General features: G+C 32.3%; 1 protein-coding gene across 5 annotated transcripts in view; it reads right to left on the bottom strand.

The window, feature by feature from the left end:
- LOC148627975 (F-box and leucine-rich repeat protein 13-like) overlaps positions 1-24,602 on the bottom strand; it is a 40,922-nt gene that overhangs the window by 5,167 nt on the left and 11,153 nt on the right. For all 5 annotated transcript variants that reach the window (XM_088582551.1, XM_088582529.1, XM_088582538.1 and 2 more), the window contains 14 exons: positions 23,808-23,875; positions 22,230-22,350; positions 17,966-17,999; positions 17,463-17,572; positions 12,343-12,444; positions 11,186-11,284; positions 9,506-9,531; positions 8,608-8,770; positions 8,279-8,379; positions 7,478-7,607; positions 6,510-6,608; positions 5,468-5,588; positions 4,261-4,420; positions 384-503 (listed from right to left, as the gene is read on the bottom strand). In XM_088582551.1, the coding sequence (XP_088438677.1) occupies positions 384-503; positions 4,261-4,420; positions 5,468-5,588; positions 6,510-6,608; positions 7,478-7,607; positions 8,279-8,379; positions 8,608-8,770; positions 9,506-9,531; positions 11,186-11,284; positions 12,343-12,444; positions 17,463-17,572; positions 17,966-17,999; positions 22,230-22,350; positions 23,808-23,875 (1,454 nt within the window). The remainder of the gene's footprint in view (positions 1-383; positions 504-4,260; positions 4,421-5,467; positions 5,589-6,509; positions 6,609-7,477; positions 7,608-8,278; positions 8,380-8,607; positions 8,771-9,505; positions 9,532-11,185; positions 11,285-12,342; positions 12,445-17,462; positions 17,573-17,965; positions 18,000-22,229; positions 22,351-23,807; positions 23,876-24,602) is intronic.

The following is a 24,602-nucleotide window of genomic DNA, read 5'->3' as shown; positions in this document are numbered from 1 at the left end:
TACCTTGCTGATACATTTGTAAGACTGCTTAATTAAGAAAAAAAAACCATTTTATAATAAATGCAATGTATATGTACTCTTAATGAAGGAAAAACAAGGCAATATTATTTTTTCTTAACAACAGACATGATGCAAATATTTTGCCAATGACTAAAGAAAACTATTAAATAGATATTTAGCAACAGAAAAAGTCCTATGCGAACATTGCAAAAACGATTTTTTTTTAAACTTTGATATTCAGGTAGCATCCTTTACTTAAAAAAAATGATGCAGCCTATGATGTTGATGATATGTGGTTTCCCATACTTAGTTCTATAATTTATTCAAAACAAAAGTTCCTGGTACAGTTAAAAAAAAAATAAGGAAAACTAAAAATTACTTACTTTTTCAGCATATTAATGACGGAGAGTTCACTAACTCTGATACAGTTTGTAAGGTTGAGTTCTCTGATTTTGTCTGCTGAATCTCCATCTGTTAATGGTCTCACTCCACCATCACTGATTCTGTAATCAAATTAATTACAATTCAAATAGACAACAATGATAAAGCACATACATGTAATACACAACCCATCTTTCTGTTTTATATTCAAACTTTGATAACTCTGAAGCCATCAGAAAACAAAAGGGCAAAACATTTTGTGAAAGATTTTTTGTACTCTGTGTGAACAGAAGGAAGGGTAGTAGTATACTGTTGTATACTGTTGTCGACTGTTGTATACTGTTGTAGGGTTGTAACAGACATGGTATAAAACAAATACATTTTAAGAAATAATACCACTGCATTTTTCTCGGAACATATTTTAAAGCTATCTAGGCTAAAAACCACTAATTCCACTTTCCATAGGCTTCTATGCTAATTTCACAATATTCAATGGCTTCTCTGGACTTTACCTTAATTTTAACCTGCAGAGGACTATATATCAGCATGATTCTACATATGTCAGCTCACAATCCTCAGAATGGCATGTGGGGTTAGCAGACTTGCAGTGCAGTACTGGTCACCGGAAGTGAAGGGTCTATAAATAGCATGGGAAATCCCAGTGTTTTCACAAGATAGGGGTATATTTAAAAATCATTATGGAGATTAGGCTTCACATCACAAGAAGCAAAATGCACCTATAAAATGTACAGAAATGTTTTTCCTTTCAGAAACTGTTTAAATTTTTAAAATAAGATGAGAACTTTTTTCACAGCACTATGAGGAACAGGGGTAATTTCTGCGTAGGACTATTTTTGCGTACGTTCCAAATGCTCATTGGTTGAATTGGTGGTCTGTAACCTAAAGAGTCACTTTTTGTCTTAGAAAAAATAAATAACTATACAGGTATCTTCCTACACACATACTGAATGCATTTGCAAAGTTTCAGTGAAATGTGACAAGCACTTTTTTAAATATTTGATTTTTAAATATAGGGTAACCAAGTTGTGCGAGCAAAAAAGTGACAATATTCTACCATACTTAAATGCATTAAATATTTGCAAAGAACTTTTTCTGACTTTTCAAATAAAAAATATCAATCACAACTTGTTTTTTAACAATATTAATGAAGAAATAGTTTTAAAAGTAATCATTTTCTGAGAAATTGGTCTATTTTAAAAAATTTATTTCTGACATGCCTCCCCCTTTTTCTTGATCACATGTCAAAAATCCTAAATCTTTAAATTTTCACAAAAGGTGATATATTTGGCTTTAAATTTGTAAATACAGTGTTTTCACATTAAAACATGACCAGTAAAGGGCACCTAAAGCAAAAAAAGTACTCAATAATGGATTTTCCATGTTGCCATAGGGGAATGCTGATATGGCCTTAACCGCAGTAATGAAAGTGAGTTTTTCCTCATTTCTAACCTAATTTTTGCTCAAATCTACACAAAACTTTATTTCAAGTGCTTATTACCACCATATTTAGGTAAATATAGCCCTCAAAGTTTAATATTTGATATTTTTACTAAATTTTCTACACTTTTTACAAGATAGGACATAAAATCAGCCAAAAAGACCAATTTTCCATAATTTGGACCTATAACTTAAAAAAATGCATATTTTGAAGGATTTTTGTAGTGTATTCCTCTCATGGCAAAGTTAACAAGATTTTCAAGTAGTTTAAAGCTATTTCAAGAAACTTTTCATTTTGCCATGGCTTCAACTTAAGGCTAAAAACCACTAATTCCACTTTCCATAGGCTTCTATGCTAATTTCACAATATTCAATGGCTTCTCTGGACTTTACCTTAATTTTAACCTGCAGAGGACTATATATCAGCATGATTCTACATATGTCAGCTCACAATCCTCAGAATGGCATGTGGGGTTAGCAGACTTACAGTGCAGTACTGGTCACCGGAAGTGAAGGGTCTATAAATAGCATGGGAAATCCCAGTGTTTTCACAAGATAGGGGTATATTTAAAAATCATTATGGAGATTAGGCTTCACATCACAAGAAGCAAAATGCACCTATAAAATGTACAGAAATGTTTTTCCTTTCAGAAACTGTTTAAATTTTTAAAATAAGATGAGAACTTTTTTCACAGCACTATGAGGAACAGGGGTAATTTCTGCGTAGGACTATTTTTGCGTACGTTCCAAATGCTCATTGGTTGAATTGGTGGTCTGTAACCTAAAGAGTCACTTTTTGTCTTAGAAAAAATAAATAACTATACAGGTATCTTCCTACACACATACTGAATGCATTTGCAAAGTTTCAGTGAAATGTGACAAGCACTTTTTTAAATATTTGATTTTTAAATATAGGGTAACCAAGTTGTGCGAGCAAAAAAGTGACAATATTCTACCATACTTAAATGCATTAAATATTTGCAAAGAACTTTTTCTGACTTTTCAAATAAAAAATATCAATCACAACTTGTTTTTTAACAATATTAATGAAGAAATAGTTTTAAAAGTAATCATTTTCTGAGAAATTGGTCTATTTTAAAAAATTTATTTCTGACATGCCTCCCCCTTTTTCTTGATCACATGTCAAAAATCCTAAATCTTTAAATTTTCACAAAAGGTGATATATTTGGCTTTAAATTTGTAAATACAGTGTTTTCACATTAAAACATGACCAGTAAAGGGCACCTAAAGCAAAAAAAGTACTCAATAATGGATTTTCCATGTTGCCATAGGGGAATGCTGATATGGCCTTAACCGCAGTAATGAAAGTGAGTTTTTCCTCATTTCTAACCTAATTTTTGCTCAAATCTACACAAAACTTTATTTCAAGTGCTTATTACCACCATATTTAGGTAAATATAGCCCTCAAAGTTTAATATTTGATATTTTTACTAAATTTTCTACACTTTTTACAAGATAGGACATAAAATCAGCCAAAAAGACCAATTTTCCATAATTTGGACCTATAACTTAAAAAAATGCATATTTTGAAGGATTTTTGTAGTGTATTCCTCTCATGGCAAAGTTAACAAGATTTTCAAGTAGTTTAAAGCTATTTCAAGAAACTTTTCATTTTGCCATGGCTTCAACTTAAGGCTAAAAACCACTAATTCCACTTTCCATAGGCTTCTATGCTAATTTCACAATATTCAATGGCTTCTCTGGACTTTACCTTAATTTTAACCTGCAGAGGACTATATATCAGCATGATTCTACATATGTCAGCTCACAATCCTCTGAATGGCATGTGGGGTTAGCAGACTTGCAGTGCAGTACTGGTCACCGGAAGTGAAGGGTCTATAAATAGCATGGGAAATCCCAGTGTTTTCACAAGATAGGGGTATATTTAAAAATCATTATGGAGATTAGGCTTCACATCACAAGAAGCAAAATGCACCTATAAAATGTACAGAAATGTTTTTCCTTTCAGAAACTGTTTAAATTTTTAAAATAAGATGAGAACTTTTTTCACAGCACTATGAGGAACAGGGGTAATTTCTGCGTAGGACTATTTTTGCGTACGTTCCAAATGCTCATTGGTTGAATTGGTGGTCTGTAACCTCTACACTTTCCTTTAGCTTGGTCTGCTTCATCTTTTTATGTTGTGGATGTTATTTTGAAATTTCCTTTGTTGATATGTGTACTATTTATTTATTCATGACCATTCTATTACAGAAATGTTTCAATTACCTGGAGATTACAAAAAAAATATTTTCACATAACCTACTGTAAATTCTTCAGTAGTTATTTGCTTCAAATCTTTCACAAATTATCTATTTTCATATGATTACATATCTTTTTAAAACATCTCTACCTTTGCCTTGATTGAAAAAGAACCTCCTTTATCTTGAACTATCATACCTGACACAGTCTGCAAAGTTAACAACCCTGAGATCTTTACACTGTGTAAGTTGTTTCAGAGAAGCATCAGTCAACCTCTGACAGTCAGTTATATACAAGTGTGATAAATTCTGACATTGACCAATGGCTTTCATTGACACATCAGATATTCTCTGGTTGCCTGAATTATATAAAAAGTTCTTATTACATATATATTACCTCAAAACACCTCCTCTTACCATGTTTCTACCTTCAATCAATGAAATAGGCATCATTATCACTTTCATTGGGCCAAAATCTTTTTTAATGTCTACTTAACTCATTAACTTAATAACTAGAAATAATAACTTTGAATGGCTTCATAATAATCTAAAATTTAATCATAGAATGTTACCACCTTTTTACTATTTTGACTGTCATTTAGCATTCTAATTTTGCCTTTACCGACTGTAAAGTACACATTTTCTTAAAAGGAGGTAGACTTAGGGTAAGGAACATTACTCTTGAAATAAGCGATATGTTTGTATTATATTCAATTTCACCAAAGCCTTTCAAGCTTTCCTTTGAAACAGAATGAAATCAGTCCAAATTACCTTGATGTTTACAAGAGATTGAGGTAAAATGGTGAATACAAACGTTCCAATGATTTGTAAGAATTGTGTCCCTTACCCTAGCTCTACCTTCTTAATTCCAAACTTCCGTAAGAATGAAAAAATTATAATCTAGAAGTATATTTTCAATGGCAAAGGCATGCTTCAAAGGTAAGCTTTGGCAAAACCTTAATTAACATATGACCAACACCATCAATGTCTTATTTCCCACGTCATAGAGAAGTTTTACCCAATTTAACAGACGTCACAAAAGAAATTTGCTCCATAACAGTCGCCATTACTGCAACACAGAGGCTGCATGTTTTATATAATATGGAGAAACTAGTCTTATTAGATATTAAATAAATCATGGACACTCCATTTTATCATTGTTTTACCACTGGCTTGCCATTTATGTGGATGCTTAAACCATTGTTTTCACTTGAGGTAAAATGATACAACATAAATGGCCAGCTCATGGTAAAACAATGATAAAATAGAGTGTCTGTGATTTATTTCTTAATTAATATACCATTGTACACATAAGGATAAACAATTGCTGTCTTACACCTTCTTTACAGCTTTGTAGTATGATTGCCATCTTTTAGATACACAACTACAATGTTTATGCTATATACCTTCAGTTTTTAGTTTCCTGAGTTTTTTATGCTGTGCTAACTTTTTGAAGGCTTCATCAGTGAGTAGAGGAGAACCAAGCACTGATACTGTGTGTATTTTTGTACACTTGTTTGCAATGGCCTGTGAAAAAAATTATTCTAATTAAATTATGAGCAAAAATTTGGAAAATTTTAACATACCTTAATAGTAGATTTTCTGCTAATTTGTTTTAATTGTTTTAAATGACTATATAGTTCATTTTTTTTTTATAAAAACATATTTCATTTTATGCTAAGAACACAAATACTTTTTATGGGAAAATCAGTTCTTTATTTCAACTTAAATCAAATGCAACAAAGCTATGGAGAAAAAGATGCCTAAAATACAATATATTGATAAGCGTATATATGTCAACAACTGTTCTTACAAAGTTGTCAAAAAAATGCAATACCGCATACTGTGAAAGTTCTCATGGATTAGGGAAAAAACACAAGTTCATGGATTCTTCATTTCGTGGTTTTGAGGTATTCAAGATACACATCCATAGGAATCTCCTTTTCATTGGGAACCAATTTCGTGGTTTGACTTACCCACGAAAACCACGAAAATTGGAACCCCACAAACAATAGTCTTTTCACTGTATCACAGTTTTTCACAGATTCTAAGAGAAAAAGGAATAGAGCTCATACTTTCCTTATCAATGCTACTGTATAGTATGAAATTTTCATGGGTTGATCATTTTAGCTTATTTTTGCAGTCTGTCTAAAAATGCTAAATTAAATTCTGCAAAGTATTTACTCTGCTGGGCTTTAGTACTCAATGTACCAACAAACATCTGTCAATACTAAAAATGTCAAATTTTTTTTTTACATTTTTGCCTCAAAATCGTTAAATTTTACACCCTGCCAAAAAAAATCACCATACAGTATTTGCTCAAAGGGAATGCATATCTATGCTTTAAGTTCTCTCAGTCCCAAAATTAAGAATATGAATAACAACTATGAAGCAGCATAGTTATTTAAAACTCTGCAACAGGCTAAAGTTATTCCCTGTATAACTTACAATGATACATTCATCTGTGAGGGTAGGGAATTCATCTATGATCAAAGTCTGTATATTGGTGCATCCATTGGCAAGTCCTTTAAATCCATCTGGGGTAATCTGTAAATATGATAAAATATGGTTGTAAGTTCTTGTTTCTTTTCACTGTACTGTGCATGACTTAAGAAATCACCATTCCCATTGCCTGGGGCAAGTAAAAAATTTTACAGGAAAATGAAACACTAGTATATCATCTGTTTGACATTGTTGCATGCTGACTAAGTCAGTAATATAACTTTAAAGAAATTAAGACAGTTCAGTAAATATTGATGTGGGAAAGCAAAACTTTTTCACAACTTTCCAGTGGACAATTTATTTTTCAGTTTTGTTTGTGGGAAATCAATTTTCATGGTTTTTATGGTTAAGTCCAACTATATAATGAAATTCCCACCAATTGTAGTATCAACTTCGCCATAACGGTCTAATGAAATCCCAAAAGTAAGAAACCATAAAATAGCATATTTTGATATCCAAGAAAAAATACTTTCAATTTAACAGTTGAGTAAATTAAATATTTTGAAGACCAAGAATTTGCACAATTTAATAAAAAAGAGCTAGATTGTTTGTTTTGATATCATTGCTAGCAGTGACTGTTCATTAGCACAAAAGTTCAATGTAGTTTATCAAACCCTCTTATGATGACATTAGGATCATACTAAGTGAACAAACTTTATAATGAACTGGTATATAGGCCCTAATAATTGACAGTAAAAATATGAATAATGTTTTTTTTTCAACCCTGATTTACTTTTGACAGATTTGATGACATATAATGATATACTGAGAAACATAAGTCTTGTAACAAATATGCTTTTTTTTCAAGCCTGATTTTTTTTTAACAGGACTGAAAAATAAACTACACATTTAGATGCTAGAAGAAAAATGGCCTTCTTAGAACAATATAAAAACTATGTTAGAAATCAAATTACCTGTAAGCATCCTGATATATCAAGGTATTCTAACTTTTTACTACATTTAGCCCCAGCTAAGTACATTAAACCTCTGTCAGTAAAGTTTTTGCAGTAGGCTAGACTTAGGAACTGTAAATGCTGGCTGTATCTGTTAAAAACATTCAAAATTGTTATAGCTTTGAAAATGTAAGGTGATTTTAGAGCAATAAAAGTATCATAGTGAGTAATATAGTCAACTTCAGTGGACAGAGTTGGTATTCGCTTCAATGAATGACCATTACCTAATGAACTGCATTATTAAACTCTATTACTCCATAGATTTGAAGTTTATATCTGCTTGTCTACTGCCTAGTTAACTACCAAAGAAAATTCAACAGGTAAATGAGAAGACCCACTATATCACCTGCAGTTAACTATTTAATTTGCTGTAAATATTTTGATATTTTTTCTGATGCTGTAAACCAGGAAATATGATTACACTGTCAGTTTTCAGTCATTTCATATAAACTTTGGTAACTTTCAAATTCTATTATGTATACTATTCACAGTTTTATTTACAAAATCATGAAAAAAAAAATACTACAAAAATTTTTCATTTGCAGGGGTGGGTCCAAGTAAGGGCCTAATGCGTATACGCCCCCTTTTCAAAAGATAAAAAACACTAAAACAATCGTAGTCTGCTGAATATTGCACTGAATATGGCAATTTATCAAATTCATTCATTAAACATTTCACCATCTGGTTTCCTTCTATACTATTTTCATAATTAAGCCTCCCCTTCATAAAATCCTGAAAAATTTCAGAAAGATTTTTACTTACTTTGAAATATTTCTGAGGGTTGCATCTGTAATGTTAGTGTGTGAGATGTTCAGATAAAGCAGAATCTTACAACCTTGTAATGCTATCTTCATAGTCTCATCCTACAAAATCAAAATAGATGTGATTATCAAAAGTGCTACAAAAACACAAAACTTAATTACTGGTATGTTACTAATGAGAAACTTTGATAGATGATGTCAATAAAATGAAACTGTGGGAATTTTTAAAATCAAATGAAGTTCTATACCACATAAAAATGCTCAACAATTCTGTCCTTCGGTCAAATAAATTTATAGTTCAGACAGACTTAATTGTATATGTATACTCACATTAACCCCTGTACATTGAGACAGATTTAGATCCTGGAGATTTCTACATTCACTGATTCCGCGGAAGGTTGGTTCTCCTAGCTTGGTACAACCTCTGAGGTTTATATGTAACAGGTACGGTCTCCATTTCATAAGGTGCTTAGTGGCTACTTTGTCTGTAACTCTATAAATAACAACCACAGTAAATGAAATTATGTATACTCGGCGTCACAAAAATAAGATACTGTTAAAATTTGAATAAAATATGTTCTACAACTTTATTGACACTTACTGTCGTTTAAATTGTCTTAAATGACTTGCTCATTCGTTTAGCCAAACGGCTTCTCCCTAAACATTGAATCATTAAATTCCGGAGAGATTTTAATTCTCGGTCCCAATATTTATATTTCTTTTTTATAAGTATATAGTTTTCTATACCGGTAAAATGTTAGAGTCTAAATATGAGAACATGGCATGTTTATAAAAACTATTCTTTGAATAGAATCATACGACCATCCATCAAATTTAAATCTCAATTTCCTTTCTAATTAATTACTAACATTTCATTTTAGTTATTCAGAAAATTTATACAAAAAAAATTGTGTAGCTATTCTTTTCCACACATATTTGTCTAATGAAAAAGACAAAGTTACTGGGATCAGGCCTTTCATTAAAAGGCAGTACCAGATACTTTTAGTCGTCAAAGCTACTGAAAGGTACCTCCAGAATTTAAATTTTCACATTATGTTTAAAAGAGAGAATGAAAAGTATCTCCTACAGAACCAAAGGTACCTGCATTGCAAAAATAAATGAAACCCCTACTTAGATAGTGCCTGGAATATAAATACTACATTTTTAGCACATCAACATTTATCTTATTTATGTGTTTGCATATAATAAACCAGAAGTCAGTACTTACTTGTCTTTGACTTTATAGAAATCAATCTGAAACACAAATTATATTGTACATGTATTTCAAAATTTACTAGATATTAATGTACCATTTATTAAATATTAATTCAATGCTGTAGCAAGTAGCAAGTAAAATTAGACATCTGAATTTCATATAAAACTAAGTTATTTCACCTTATCAAATATTTTGTTAAGCCATTTAATATAATTCTCCATAGAATTCAATAAGTTAATTTTGTTGATAAGGTTGTTTGATCTATAGAAATTTTCTCAAAAATAATATCACTATTATTATTCAGAAAATGTTTATTTCAATGACCTTTTGGTGTTACAAGACCCATAACTTAGAAACAAAGATTAGAAAATAATGAAGAATTATCGAAGAAGTTTACTTCAGTGATGAATAAAGAGCTGCACTTCAAGCACATGATACGCCCGTTGCCCTTTTAACTTGTCCTTATGCATTTAATGAAGTTATATGGTAAACTAGAAATACTGTGAGCCCTGTCAAATAACCTCCCCCCACCCCACAAAAAAAAAGTAAATAAAAAATGCACAAAAAGTTTGGGATTATCATAACAAATGGTCCATTTTCAACGATTATTCAACAAATAAATTTCCTTGGCCATTTCTGCCTTTTTTAAAGAGTAAAACTTCATAATAAGGAAAAGTAAAATTTGACATTTATACAAATCAGAAGAGAGCTTACTTCAATAGATAGGAACAATTCACTAAAGTTTCAAAAAAGTTAGTGACAGTGTTTTTGAGTTATTATCCTAAAACTTGAAAATCCCCTTTTTAAGTATAAAAAATCACTACATGGAAATGAAAAATATAAAAAATATAAAAATCAAAAGAGAGCTTATGTCAATAGATATAGACAATTCACCAAAGTTTCATAAAAGTAGGTGAAAGCGTTTTAAGTAATTGTCCAAAAACTTGAAAATCCCCCTTTTTTTAAGTATAAAAATTTATAACACCGAAACGAAAAATCTGAAATTTATAAAAATCGAAAGGGAGCTTACATCAATAGATATGAACAATACACCAAAGTTACATTACAGTTGGTGGAAGTGTTTTTGAGTTATTGTCCGAAGTGTTGACGATGGACGGACGGACAATGGTATACCATAATACGTCCTGTAGTAGACAGGTGTATAAAAACAATGTACCAAATATCATTAAAATCCATTAAGTGTAAGTATTAGGAAAAATCAGGCAAAATGGGAACAATCAGAAACATGCATATCAAAAACCCTCCAATCTGACAATATTATTTCACTCAGGATGCTTTCTCTATTTGGAAAAAACTATTATTTGATCTCTGCATTGCTGGATTTGCTCAGAATTTTTCAAATGAATGTTAGAAAAATGAAGTTTTTGATAGAGTTATCTGCCTTTAAAATGTTCACTTTCTGTGCATTTCAATTAAATTATAACTCAATTTACCAACATGACATGGAAAATCTTGTCTTTTTTCCTTGATTCTGATGCTGCAAATAGTCAAAATAAACTTTCAAAATGTTGGGTTTTGTCATACCATGTTTCACCCAATGCACAATTTTTACAGATGACTGACACGGAAAAACATATTTTGGATATTGTACTATCTGTTGACAGATGCACAGCAGTACAACATATGTCTGTCAAAAGTTGATACAGATAATTTCTGGTATAACTGACATACCCTATTCCAAATGGCACTGCTGTTAGTTATGATGACCTTCCACGACCTACAGACCCTAGAACAGCGAGACAAATCAGCAATATCTATATTCTTGAAGATCTGTAAATAAAGAAGTAAATTAAAACAGTGAGTAGACTTTGCTGGATTGCCTCTCTTTGCAAGCACCCAGCAATAATTACCAAGTTTCATAGACAACTACATACTGTGCTCTAGTTTCATATTAAATTTCATTTAATTCCATAGAGCAATTTAAGAGCTGAGCTTAACAGGTAATTGGGTGGAAAGATGGGTGGATAAGGTTATTCCTTTATATCCTTCCCCAAAAAGTTGCTTGGGTGTGGGGTATAAAAAACTAAGATACTGTTAGTACATGTATAAAGTGTGTGTAAACATCAAGTATCTCAGAATTAAAAAAACCTATCATTTTATATTATTAATTCAACTTGATAATTTAATATCCCACATACAGTGATTAGACTTGTACTTGAGTAAACATGAAGTTACACATGCATTGTTATGCTAGTATATCCCCATTTGTAGAGGAAGTTGACACTGCATAACACTCAAAATTACAAACAATGTATGCTCCCTGTTATAAATCCACATACCAAATTTGAAATCTATGCATGCTGTGGGAGCTGAGATTTTTGTATAATAATTTCTATCACTCAAGTTAATGACTGATTTATAGGTATTTTCTTTTAGAAAATTACCATTTTTTTACATTATCTACAAATTAAATTATGTGGTAAAAAGGAGACAATCTTTGAGTATTTCATTAGACAAACATTGCCTATTTCAGGGATAACCACTGATAAAAATTAAAGGGTTGGGCAAATTAACCTACGTTTCATGTTCATAGTCTTTGAAATATCTAATCAAACTTTTTCATACATTTTACAGGTATGTAAATCTGATTTTATCCTGTCAGCTTATATTTAATTCAAAAGAATAAAGATGTAATTTCCTACACAAAATGTAAATGTATTTGGTTTTAAATATGGTTTTGTCATCAATTTTCTAAAATTTAAGGATGGAGGTCAAAATTCAAGGGTGGGCCAGCCCACCCTTAAATAGCCTGTGGTAAAACATCAACAAATGGTAATTCTCTAGTAATGATATTCATAAATTGTGTGGGTCAACATCATATTACTCACCCTGACAGCCACACTGCGATCAAGCCATGAAATACTGTCTCTAGCATCTCCTGTGGATCCAAACCCATCCTCATCATTTAAATTCTCCCCTCGCTCTAACCTCTGCATGAAGATATACAAATTAATTATAGATTCAATTTTGATAAAAAGCTTGATAACCTACAAAAATGCAACTTTACAAAACATACGCGATATATATAAATATATAAATCATTAAAATAAAAGTGAAAAAAAAATGAAAAATGAACTACTTAATAGCCAATACATCTGTTAATGACAACAACATGTAATGCTGATTTCAAAACAGTAAAAAATGTTTCTCTCAATTATATGATAAAGTTACAGTAATTGATTTAATTTCTTTTTAATTAATGGATATTGTCAAAAGATGATACTGAGTCTAAATTTATGTAATGAAAATAAAACCCTACAGCAAACATGGTTCATGTAGTATGGTGTATTCATGTATTCCCTCACCTAAATTTAACAAATATACTTCAGACGGAAATCCTCATTTTAAAAGACAAATTTGTCTATTAACACTAAAATTACTGAATAGATGACCCTGTTCCATTATTCTAAAATTAATACAATGCTTACCCCTAGGTAAATTGCTATACCTTAGCTAAATTCAAAATATTTTATCTAAAGAGTGGTAACATAACAAACACAAAGAAAAATATCTCTGGCGAGCTGTGCCAAACATTTCATAAGCAGATCTAATATGAATGTCAGAACAAGACAATCCGGCAAACAGACAGACAGACAGACAGACAAACATGCAACATGCATCATCACACAGTTTTGTAAAAATCCTTTATACTGAAATAAAAAGTCAGAGTCTGTATCATATCAAGAGAAAAATTAAGACACAAAGATATTTACTTTTAATATCATGGCCAGAAATTTAAATTTATGTCACGAAAGGAAAACAAGAAAGACTATACAAGCACACACATGTCAACATATACAGACATGTTATTCGTCATGCAAGATGACTGATCCAGGAAAATGTGCTACGTATTTTTAATAGAAGAAAAAACATTTATATGGGGACAAAGACAAAACTTTAAAGGACTTGGTTTACTTATACATGTACTTAAAACTTAAGTTTGTTTTAAGGAGGTAAACCTAGGGTAAGGGACATAACTCTTACAAATCATTGGAACGTTTGTATTCAGTATTTTGACATTAATCTCATGTAAGCATCAAAATAACTTAGATTTCATTCCTCTTCAAATGAAAGCTTGATAGGCTTTGGTGAAATTGAATATGATACAAACATATCACTGATTTAAAGAGTTATGTCCCTTACCCAAGGTCTATCTCCTTAAGGTTTCAAGGGAATAGATTTAATTATTTCACAGAAATAATAGTTGGGAATTTACAAATATATTTTTTTAAATGTTTCCAATGACCCCACCCAACACATCAAAAAGGGCAATAACTCTGCAATAAAATAACAGTACTGTCATCAAAATACATTGTCCATTTCACTGTGATCAAAATCTAAATAAATTAAATCTAGAGAGCACTTATTATTTGTGACTGACAAATTCCTAGGAATTTCTATGTCCGAACCTATATAACATTGGGCTTGAGGAAATTAATATTTTTAATATTTTACAGACTAAAGACAAAGTAGCAATGCTAAGTTAAGAAGAATAAAAACCATTCCACACTACATTCTTACGTGCAGTTGTGCAGGGAAATATGATATTTACCCATAATCTAATCTTTAAAAACAAGACAATATATAAGCATCAAACAAAACAAGACCCACAAAACTAAATAACTCATACTGAACAACATAAAAAATGTACAAGTAACACAAAAAACCAAGCTCTCAAAAAACCATCATAACCCAATATTATTCTACAAACAACAGATTTACATATACACAAAATACATCTATAATGTTGCTTTTATTTTAATATTATACTTACTGGATATTCAATAAAAAAAAATAATTTAAAATTATGCAAGCAAAAGTTATTGAGTAACCATTGGTTTCTTGCAATATAGCTGAAAGTCAAATCTGATATGAAATGCTTTGCATGGCTCAGCTTGATACAACCACAGAGTTCTAACCCTGAATAGTTGGGGCAACTATGGATGCACAATTCAATCTTAATATAACTTTGAAATATAATTGGGATTAGACATTTCACACTGGCTTTGAATTTGACCAGAATCTAAATGACCACTTTTTGTGCTTTACAGGTAATTATTAAATGGTTCCAGTCACAATTTCCTAATCCTAACTTTCCTATTGGGTAAGCTCTCTGAGATACAGTTTCAAATTCCATTCCTGTACACTATAGTATCATACATAGACACCAAGAAAATGTTAGTTTCTGGTCCCCTTTTGTCCCAATTCCTTATATGGATCAATTCACAATCCCCAAAATAAATTAAACATCTTGTCGCATAATTTAAAAGCAATCCATTTACTAATAGTCAATTTATTGTCAGGAAAATGCTTGTTTCTAGCCCCTTTTGGTCCCTCACTCCTACACATTCAAATTTAACCCCTAAAAATCAATCCGAATTTGACTTACATGTATCGAAATTGTGGAGCAATATCATAACCTTCCACATGCTTTTACTGTAGTTATTTAGTAAATATAATGCTTGCTATGGCCACTTTTTGGCCATTAATTCAAAACTGGTTGAGGTCACAACCCCCCAAAATGATACAAACCTTCCTTTTGTGGTTATTACCCTTGTGGTAGAATTTTAAAAAGATGAACACATTTAATACTTAATGAAGTAGACCTAGGGTAAGAGTCACAACTCTTACAAATCACTGGAATGTTTGTATTCAGCATTATACATCAATCTCATGTAAGCATCAAAATGACTTAGACTGATTTCATTCCACTTCAAATGAAAGATTGATAGGCTTTGGTGATACTGAATATGATACAAGCATATCACTGATTTCAAGCGTTATGTGCCTTACCCTAGGTCTACCTTAAGTTATTGCACAAGAAACCAAGTGTCCATAGACAACAAGGACATAGACAATGTTGATACAAACGACAAACATGGATGACACAGCCATATCATTATAGGACTGTATATTTTTTGCAGTTAAATAATTCTAAAAGTAATTTGATAATTTAAGCTCAGAGGCTTTATTTCAAAAACATTTTTAGTATGCAATAGTGGTGATTTTGATTTAAGTAAGAAAGTTATTATTTCTACCACACTACATAATGTAAGTAAATAGGTAGACAGACAACTAGTTATGTAAAGAGGTCATGTGAAATTTGAAAATGAGTGGAGAAATTTTAAATCTAAAAATTATCAATGGAGTTATTTAACATATTAAAGAATTTCATCTGAAATTGCTCAATTAAAGACATAAATTTTCAACATGAAAAATTCAATTAAGAGAACAAGAATTAACAAACAAGAATTAAGAAAAGACGAGAACAAAAAAACAACAAAGAGCAGCACTCTAACCCCTGTGTTAACCCGCCCCTTTGTGTTTCCCCCAACAGTGTTACCCCTACCCTCACTACAGAGGTTAAAACAGCAGAAACCCTTTGCCATAAGATGTTCCTTACTAACCAGTTTGTTCTGTATGAAAATAAACCAATATTACACAACACTAATTACATAATGAATATGGATATCAACATGTGATAAAGTTATGATTTAAAATTGAAACCTGTATTGACCAAATCCTGAATAAACCAAAAACCTGTCTAAACCAGACAATTCCTGGATTCCAATTGTGTCAGTTTAAATGTATTTTGAACCTCGGGATAACCAACCACTCGTCTAAATGAAATAAATTCTACAGTCTGAAGGGATTCAGTTTAGACAGGTTTCAATGTATTTCAGGTTTGTTTTTTTTAAACAGTGCAGGGGTTCAAACCTATCAAGAGTTGAAGGTCATGACCCTAGTTTTGTAAAGAATCTCAAATTGAGAATTTCTTCAAATTCTTCGTCAACTCAAATTTCTACTAATCAAATTACTTAAAATAGAAGCCTTAAAGACAAACTCAAGAATTTTAGAAAAGTCTCAGTTTGAGATTTGATAAATATAAAACAAAACCAGTATAAAGTGTCAATTAAAGGGTTAGTCCAGGACAAAGATTAATGAAATTTCAAAGGTCATAGGTCAGAAATTGTCCTTAAACCAACACAAATTTGAACCCCTGTTGAGCAAAACATCTGCAGTTAGTCCCTTCATAATATCAAAAAATGCACCTAATAAAGTATCAAAGGAAAGCTCTTTTTATGACAATTTTTGCAATACCTTGTTGTAAGCATTTCACTAGAAAATTTACCTACATTAGCATTTTACTATTTATACAAATACATTATACAAGATAATAAAATAAAGCTGACTAAAACCAACCCATTAAAGGGTGATATTTTTTAAATTATAATAGAAAGCCCCATCAAAGCTACAGTATTGAATTTTGATTTGAATCTCCAAACATTCCCCAAGTATAATCCAAGCTAAATGAATCCAATATCAACCACTAGAAAACCTGACAGGAGAAAACCTGCACACTTTTAAAACATGCTAAAAAATTCAAATTGTACAACAATTTTCTCAACTTCAATATGTTACAAAGAAGGGGAAAAGAATTGTGGTTAACAATCTGAAATCAATTTGTATAAGTCAAATTTTTGGGGAGTAATTTTGGGGTTGCTCAGAGGGGTTCCGACTTATAAGCGAGATCTTGGCCGTGGGTTAAAAATTCTAGTCGGAGCAAGTTTGTATAAATGTTTAAAATGACAAAAAAATTAAGAAAATAAATCACTAAGACAGCTTATATTTTTATGGTCCTTTTCACATGTCACACAAAGTTCTATATGCCAAAATAATATACATTAAAATGTTCATTATAACTAGTAGGTCAACTGCATTTTCTACTAAAATCTGAAATTTTTTTACAGGCAATAAATATCCATAAATACATTTAAATGCAACAAAAATAAGAAAAAATATCTATATAATTACACACATAAACCATGTAACTAAACCTTATAGGACTACAACACTCTACACGAAATGGTTTCTAAATCAAATTTCTAACTCTGTGATTCAACACATCTATAAACTCAAAGGTAGGAGAAAACTTTCTGATAAATACCTCGAAATATTCCCGTTGATTCTTGGCTTGTTCTGTAGTGATTCTCCACTCATTAAAGATAACTCTGGCAATAGCAAGATGCCAAACCTTCTGTACAACTTGGAAAAACACTGAAGTGTAAAGTTTTCAAGGGACTTAAATCATGTTTATCAGTTCAAAAGAAAGATTTTTATATTTGAAAAATATCTGTTGAAATTTGTAACTAACAAATGATCTAACATCCAAAGTATTTGAATTTCAAAAGAAAAAAAGATGAAAATGACTGACAAATTCAGAAGGCAAACAAGAGGCTTCCAGGAGCCTAGTTGAATTCTGTCTTTCAAGGGCAATAAATTTAACAAGAAGTTGTCCAACAATTTTGACTTAAAAAGACTTTGGTAGGACTTACCATAAGGATCATTTTGGCAATTGAAACTTTCTTTCTATCTATCATAGTTTTCAAGATATTGGCTGAAAACTAATAAAAAATTTTTTTTAAAAAAGCCATTTTTCCCCTTACTTACTAGCTTGACAGCCTTTTCTGTATCTCAACCACTCCTACAAAAAAAATAAAAGAATTGTAAAGGAAAAACATCCAGCTAAGGAGTCTTAGTCATTTCCATGGTAGACAGATAAGTGTAAAAGTAGAACTTGCAAAATACATTTTTACACTGTAAACTGTTAATTTTTTTAAAACTGCAAATATGTTCAATTGAAAGAATCAGTGAAAATTTATCAACCACAAAATTTAACACATTTACAGTAAGTCAGAGAGGGCCTTGTCCTACACAGTGTATTGGAGAATCTCAAAATCTGTGATATTCCAACAGAATGAAGTTTTCACAAAAAAAAAATTCTAAATTTTCCATATTAAGGCAAAACATCAGTGAACATTTTTACATTTTTTTCAGGTCATGAATCATTGTAAATTCATAAAAAAAAATGAATTATTTACAAAAATTTAGTTCAAACCTTCATATATTTACAACAGTATAGGCTTTTTCTCATTTATGATTTGATTGATTTATTCCATTTCGTCCATGGGTGGACATAGGACGACTACAGTTTCTCTCCATTCGCTTCAGTTTTGGGCGATGGTGTTACAATTCTTCCACGTTAGTCCTACTCTCTTCAGTTCAGAGTTCAAACCCCTCCTCCAGGTGTTCTTTGGTCTTCCTCTTTTTCTTTGCCCTTGGGGATTCCAATCTAAAGCTTGCTTTGTAGTGTTTTTATTGTTCTTCCTTAAAGTATGACCAATCCATTTCCATTTTCGGGTTCGAATGGTGTTTTCTATTGGTTGTTGTTTTGTTCTTTGCCAGAGTTTCTTGTTTGTTATTTTTTCTGGCCATCTGATATTCAGTACATTTCTTAGGCACTTGTTAACAAAGACTTGTATAGATTTCATGGTGTTTTCTGTTTCTCTCCAGGTCTCGCAACCATATAACAGGACAGACTTAACATTGCTGTTGAAAATTTTGATCTTAGTAGTCGTTCTCAGTGTTCTACTTTTCCATACTGGCTTTAGAATGGAAAAAGCCTGTAATGCTTTCATCTTTCTGGCTTGTACATCTTTGTCAGTGCCTCCAGTTGTACTCATGACACTTCCAAGGTACGTAAATTTATCTACATTCTCTATCTGTTGGTTATTTACCAATATTGGATCCATCTGGTTTTGTTGGATTCTCATGGCTTTGGTTTTGGCTGTGTTGATATACAATCCTGTTCTTTTAGCTGTTTCTTCGAGATGGTTGACCTGGTGTTGGGAATCTTGAAGACGATGCGATAGTGTGCATATGTCGTCTGCAAATTCGAGGTCTTCTAGACGAGATGTTAGTGTCCATTGTATACCATGAGAGTCGTTGTAAGCTGTTGTTGCTATCCAGTCGATGACTATGAGAAAGAGAAGGGGAGAGAGAATGCATCCTTGCCTTACGCCAGTTGTTACAGGAAAAGGATCCGTCAATGTACCAGCATGTATGACCTGACAAGAGAATTCTTCATACAGTAACTTAATCATGGAAATAATCTTTGGAGGAATCCCATAGTGTCCTAGAATGTTCCACAAGACCTGATGATCTATGCTGTCAAATGCTTTCTGGAAGTCAATAAAGTTTAGATATAGGGATGACTGCCATTCGATGGTTTGCTCAATAATTATTCTGAGTGTTGCAATCTGGTCGACACATGATCGTTCTTGTCTAAATCCAGCTTGTTCATCTCTCAGCTTGCTATCAATCTCTTCTTTCATTCTTTGTAAGATTATACTGCATAGGATTTTACTAGGAATGGACAAAAGAGTTATTCCTCTCCAGTTGTTGCAATTGGATTTGTCCCCCTTTTTAGGTAGTTTTACCAAGAGTCCCTTTTGCCAGTCTTTTGGAATTTTTTCTTTTTCCCATATCTGGTTTAATAGCCCAAGAAGATATTGAATGGTAGTGTCATTCATGGACTTGAGGGCTTCTGGTGGTATGCCATCGATTCCCGCTGCTTTCCCATTCTTAAGATGTTTTAGGGCTTTTCTTACTTCATTTTCGGTAATTTTGTCAGTCTCTATGTTAAGTGTTGGACCTTCTTCAAGTATTGGGGGATTTGTTGGTGGTGGTCTGTTCAATACCTCACTAAAGTGTTCTTTCCATCTGTCAAGCTGGTCTTCTAGCTTTGTGAGGGTATTGTTGTTTTTATCTTTGACTGGTAAATTTTCATTTTGAGAGATCTTTCCACTGAGTTGTCTTGTGATGTTATACAATGTTTTGATGTCTCCTTTTAAGCAGGCTTTTTCAGCTTCTACTGCTAACTTTTCAGCATGGTTTCTTTGATCTCTTTTACAGCTTTTCTTCACTTCTCTGTCTTTTGCGCTGTAAAGGTCTTGCAGGTTTTTCTTTTGCTGTCTGGTTTTGGCACTCATCAACTTTTCTTTTATTTCCCTTCTTTCAGATATTGTATCCCATGTTTGATCTGACATCCATTTCTTTCTTTTCACTTGAATGAAACCAACTGTTTCTTCGCATGCTTCCAGAATGGCTGTCTTTGTTGAGTTCCAGATGTCATCAATATCATTGTTCATTTCTTCGTTGTCAAGATCTAGTAAAGTACTAAATCTGTTCCTGAGTGTAATTTGGAAGTTTTCTTTCACTTTCTGATCTTTAAACTTCTCAACATTAAACTTCCTTTTTGTGGTCTCTCTTTTCTTTGTTGTTAAAAGCTTGAGTTTAATTTTTCCAATTACAAGGTGGTGATCTGATGCTGCATCTGCTCCACGTTTTGTTCGTACATCTTGTAATGAAGATCTCCATCGATGGCTTATTGTTATGTGGTCTATTTGGTTTTCAGTGTCTCCAGATGGTGAAATCCAGGTGGTTTTATGACAAGATTTATGTGGAAACCAAGTACCGCCAATTACTAGACTGTTTATAGCGCAAAAGTCAGCAAACATCTCTCCGTTCTCATTCATTTGCCCTATTCCATGTGGTCCTATCTCCCTTTCTCTACCTCCTCTGTCATCACCTACTTTGGCATTCAGATCTCCTAAGATGATAAGGATGTCTCTTTTAGGAACGGCATCAACAACTGATTGTAATAAGTTGTAGAAGTCATTTTTATCATCTTCGTCTGCGGTGTTTGTTGGTGCATACACCTGTATAAATGTTGTTTTCTGGAATCGAGTGTCAAATCTAGCTGATATCACTCTTGCAGATATTGGATTCCACTCCAAAAACGATTTCTTGGCTTTCTTTGTAAGCATGAATCCCACGCCTTTGTCATGTATGTCGTCTTCATTTGGATTTCCTGAGAATATGACCGTATGACCTGAAGATAGTGTTGTCATTCCAGCTGTATTCCATCTTACTTCGCTGAGTCCTAGAATTTCGATATTGTATCTATCCATTTCGTTCGCAATTTGCAAGCTTTTGCCACTTTGATACATTGTTCTAACATTCCAAGTGCCTATGGTTGTTTGTTGTTTTGGTGAGAACAACTTCATCAGCTTTCGCGTCATTTGCTGTCCTCGATGTTTGGTTTGGTCCTCTTTCTCTAGTCGTTGACGAGTCCGAGGAATGACTTTTACTGTAATCGTTTCTGTAACCATTTGTATCCACTAGTGGGGGGTTGGCCCTCTAGCTTCAGCTTTATTTTAATGTGGTGGTCAGCAAGCCCCTCACATGCTTTTGTATCAGAGTCAGCTCTCCTAGATAGGTTCCCTACCATGGGTGACGACTCCTTTCTAGCCGGGTTTTACATCAGAGTTTCCTCTCCTAGACAGGTTCCCTTTCAAAGGTTTGATCCCAGTCTGACCATCGTTTTCTGTCTGGGTTGTCTCCCGTAGCCTTTGACTCAACAGTCCATCACAAGGCAGCGATCTATTTAACCCATAGGTGGGGCAAGGTTGGTGAGAGCCAGGGCGTGTTCCACGCGCCGGTGGGCCTGCACTCTACACCTCTAGGGTCCTTGTTACTCCGAGATCCCCTTCATGTTAGCCTAGAGTACTAGACCCAAGTTACCGTGTGTTACCTCGGGGAGGCAAATTGAAGGAGTCTTGGTAGTGTAGAGGCTATGTACTGGCAGAGGAAGGCTTCTGCTTACGCTGCTCCCCTTTTCGTCTACACGTAGACTAGCCAGCGTCAGTAGCGATCTAGAGACGTTCGATCACTCATTTATAGACAAATAAAAATGTTAAAAATTCGTACGAACGGCAATTTCAAACTACACATACCATTAGACTACTAACTCAATGGCCTGTCCTACGTATTAGAAGTTTAATTTTTCTTAGAACACCTTAATTGATCCTACCTTCCAAACCACAAAGTGTTCCTTCATCAGTCGTTGTGAATGGTGATTTGCTGCCTTCAGCATCTTTCCAGAAACTTTGGTTTTCTTCAGCTTTTTATTGAGATAGTACTGTAACCAGGCTCTACAATGGTGGAAATATACAGTGGTTATCAAACTATGGTTTATACCCCACATTATGAATTGAACATACCTTCTGCCACAGTTTTATACACCGAAACCTTTTTTTTTTGTGCATGAAATCTTCATCCTTTATTACACTTAATTCTAACCCAAAAATGCATCTCTTGCTTAGCTTGGCAAGTATTTTTTTATGCCTATTCTCATCTTAAATCATGGATCTGCCTATGACCAATTAATCAAAATCCAGCATTGTTAGAGGCTGGCTGGCTGGCTAACAATTTAATTTCAGACTTGGTACCATCCTGAAGGAGTAATTTCGGTCATACTAAGTAGTTCTCGAAATACACTCTATATATTTTGTATATATGTGTGTTTCTACTATGTTGTGTATTTTTGTTTTAGTTTTGTTTCCATTTTTAGCTTTACCTTATACATAAAATATTGAGAATCACATACAGTCAATTCATAATTTTTTATTACCACTTATATGAGTAACTTTATTATACCCTATCCTATTATTCCATTCTAATTAGCATATGTTTTTTTCATGCAATATGACTGGTTGTCCCCATTTAATGACCTCTGCAATGATAGTTTTTACAACTGTGTTAATTCCATTCCTTTGACAAAAGATTGAGCCAATTAAAGGCATGAAACAGTATTATCTGATTTATTCCATTCATTTTTGTCATTGCATTTTTGAAAGAATATGGTTATCAGTAGCCCTATTTAATTTGAATTTTGAAATTGACAACCATGTCACATTGTCAGTCAAATGCTGCCATTTGCAATGTAAATTTCAAATGTCAATTTCACTTAGATAAAAAAACAATAACTTTATTTCAGATAGTTGGAACAGGAATAATGATGATGAAATACTGCATGTTTTCTAGAATTTATCAATGTGTAAAATTGGACCAATTACTCAGGAACCTGACGAAAAAATCCTCTGGACTTTCATCTGATATAAATAGTCCAATATTGCACATTGATAAATTCTGGAAAAACAGTGTTTAATCCTATAGTACAGAATAATCCATGTTTAAAGAATGAAAATGTCCAAATTTTAAAACAAATAAATATAGTCATCTCCTAAAAATGTTTAAACAATGATAACGGGTACTGTGCACTACTGGTAATATTTTAGATTTTGCAACATTTTTTCTTTTTTTTTTTGGGGGGGGGGGGGGTGTTGTGTGTTGGACGGGGTATATCCTTTGCAAAGTTAAATAAAATATTTTTTTTAATGTTAAAAACTAAATACTGTAAATTAAGAAATTATTGCATGCATCACCTATAATAATTATTATTGCAATTTCGTAATATCAATAAAAAATATGAAATTTAGCTTTTGTGATTCTGTGTAATAAACCACAGCAATAGAGTTAAAAAGTTATAATTACAATGTATTGCATTTGTAATTCAGTTCAGAATTTACAGTATCTAAAATCACTATACCTGTAACACATATTCTTCAGATAAGTATTGTAATGCTGGTATGCCATATGGTACATTTCTGGAGAAGGCTAGAGAAAGAAAAATGAAAGGAAAGAAAATTACTTACTGAACAAATCCATCGATTCCAATTCTATTTCACAATCTGTAACTGAATGTTTCAATTTAAAAATTAACAATGTCTTTTCCCTTATACAAATTCCTTTTAAGAACATGAATGACTGAAAAGTTACAATCTAAAAATCAAATTTTACTTAAAAATCTAGCATTATCAGTATATAATCAATATGCAGTATAGAATTATTAAACATCAAATTCAAGTAAGGATAAAGGTTTCCAATACAAACTGTGTGATACATGATGAAAAGATTCGAAAATTAAAGCCTTTTGGCTTTCCAATGAATTAATATATATTCCCTTTTGTCAACAATAAGAAGATATATTGAAAGTTCAGATTTATTGAAAATCTATTTGTCTTGGACAATACTAAGTAGATTTCGATTATCACCAAGATATCATAGTATCTCCTTGCCTTAAACCTGATAAATGTGAAAATAAAGATCGTTCACAGATATTTATTAGTTTATTTTGTTTCAACAATAGAGAAAAGTCCCCAATACAAAAACTATTCAGACTATGAAGTAATACTTTCACATCTTTATGATGATTAGTTTTCATTGGAAACAAATGAGTATTACATGTCACTTTCAGCCCTGAAATATTCTATCTGAAAAGCAATATACATGAGGCTAAAAACACTCCAGTTTAGAAAGCTCATTTATCAAGGCATTCATCATG

This window comes from Perna viridis, chromosome 1 (assembly GCF_037379345.1).
Source record: "Perna viridis isolate PV_CMFRI_1.1 ecotype Kerala chromosome 1, ASM3737934v1, whole genome shotgun sequence".
Classification (NCBI taxonomy): Eukaryota; Metazoa; Mollusca; class Bivalvia; order Mytilida; family Mytilidae; genus Perna; species Perna viridis.
Note: the sequence above shows the minus strand (reverse complement) of the source record. Positions and strands in the feature narration are given on the sequence as shown.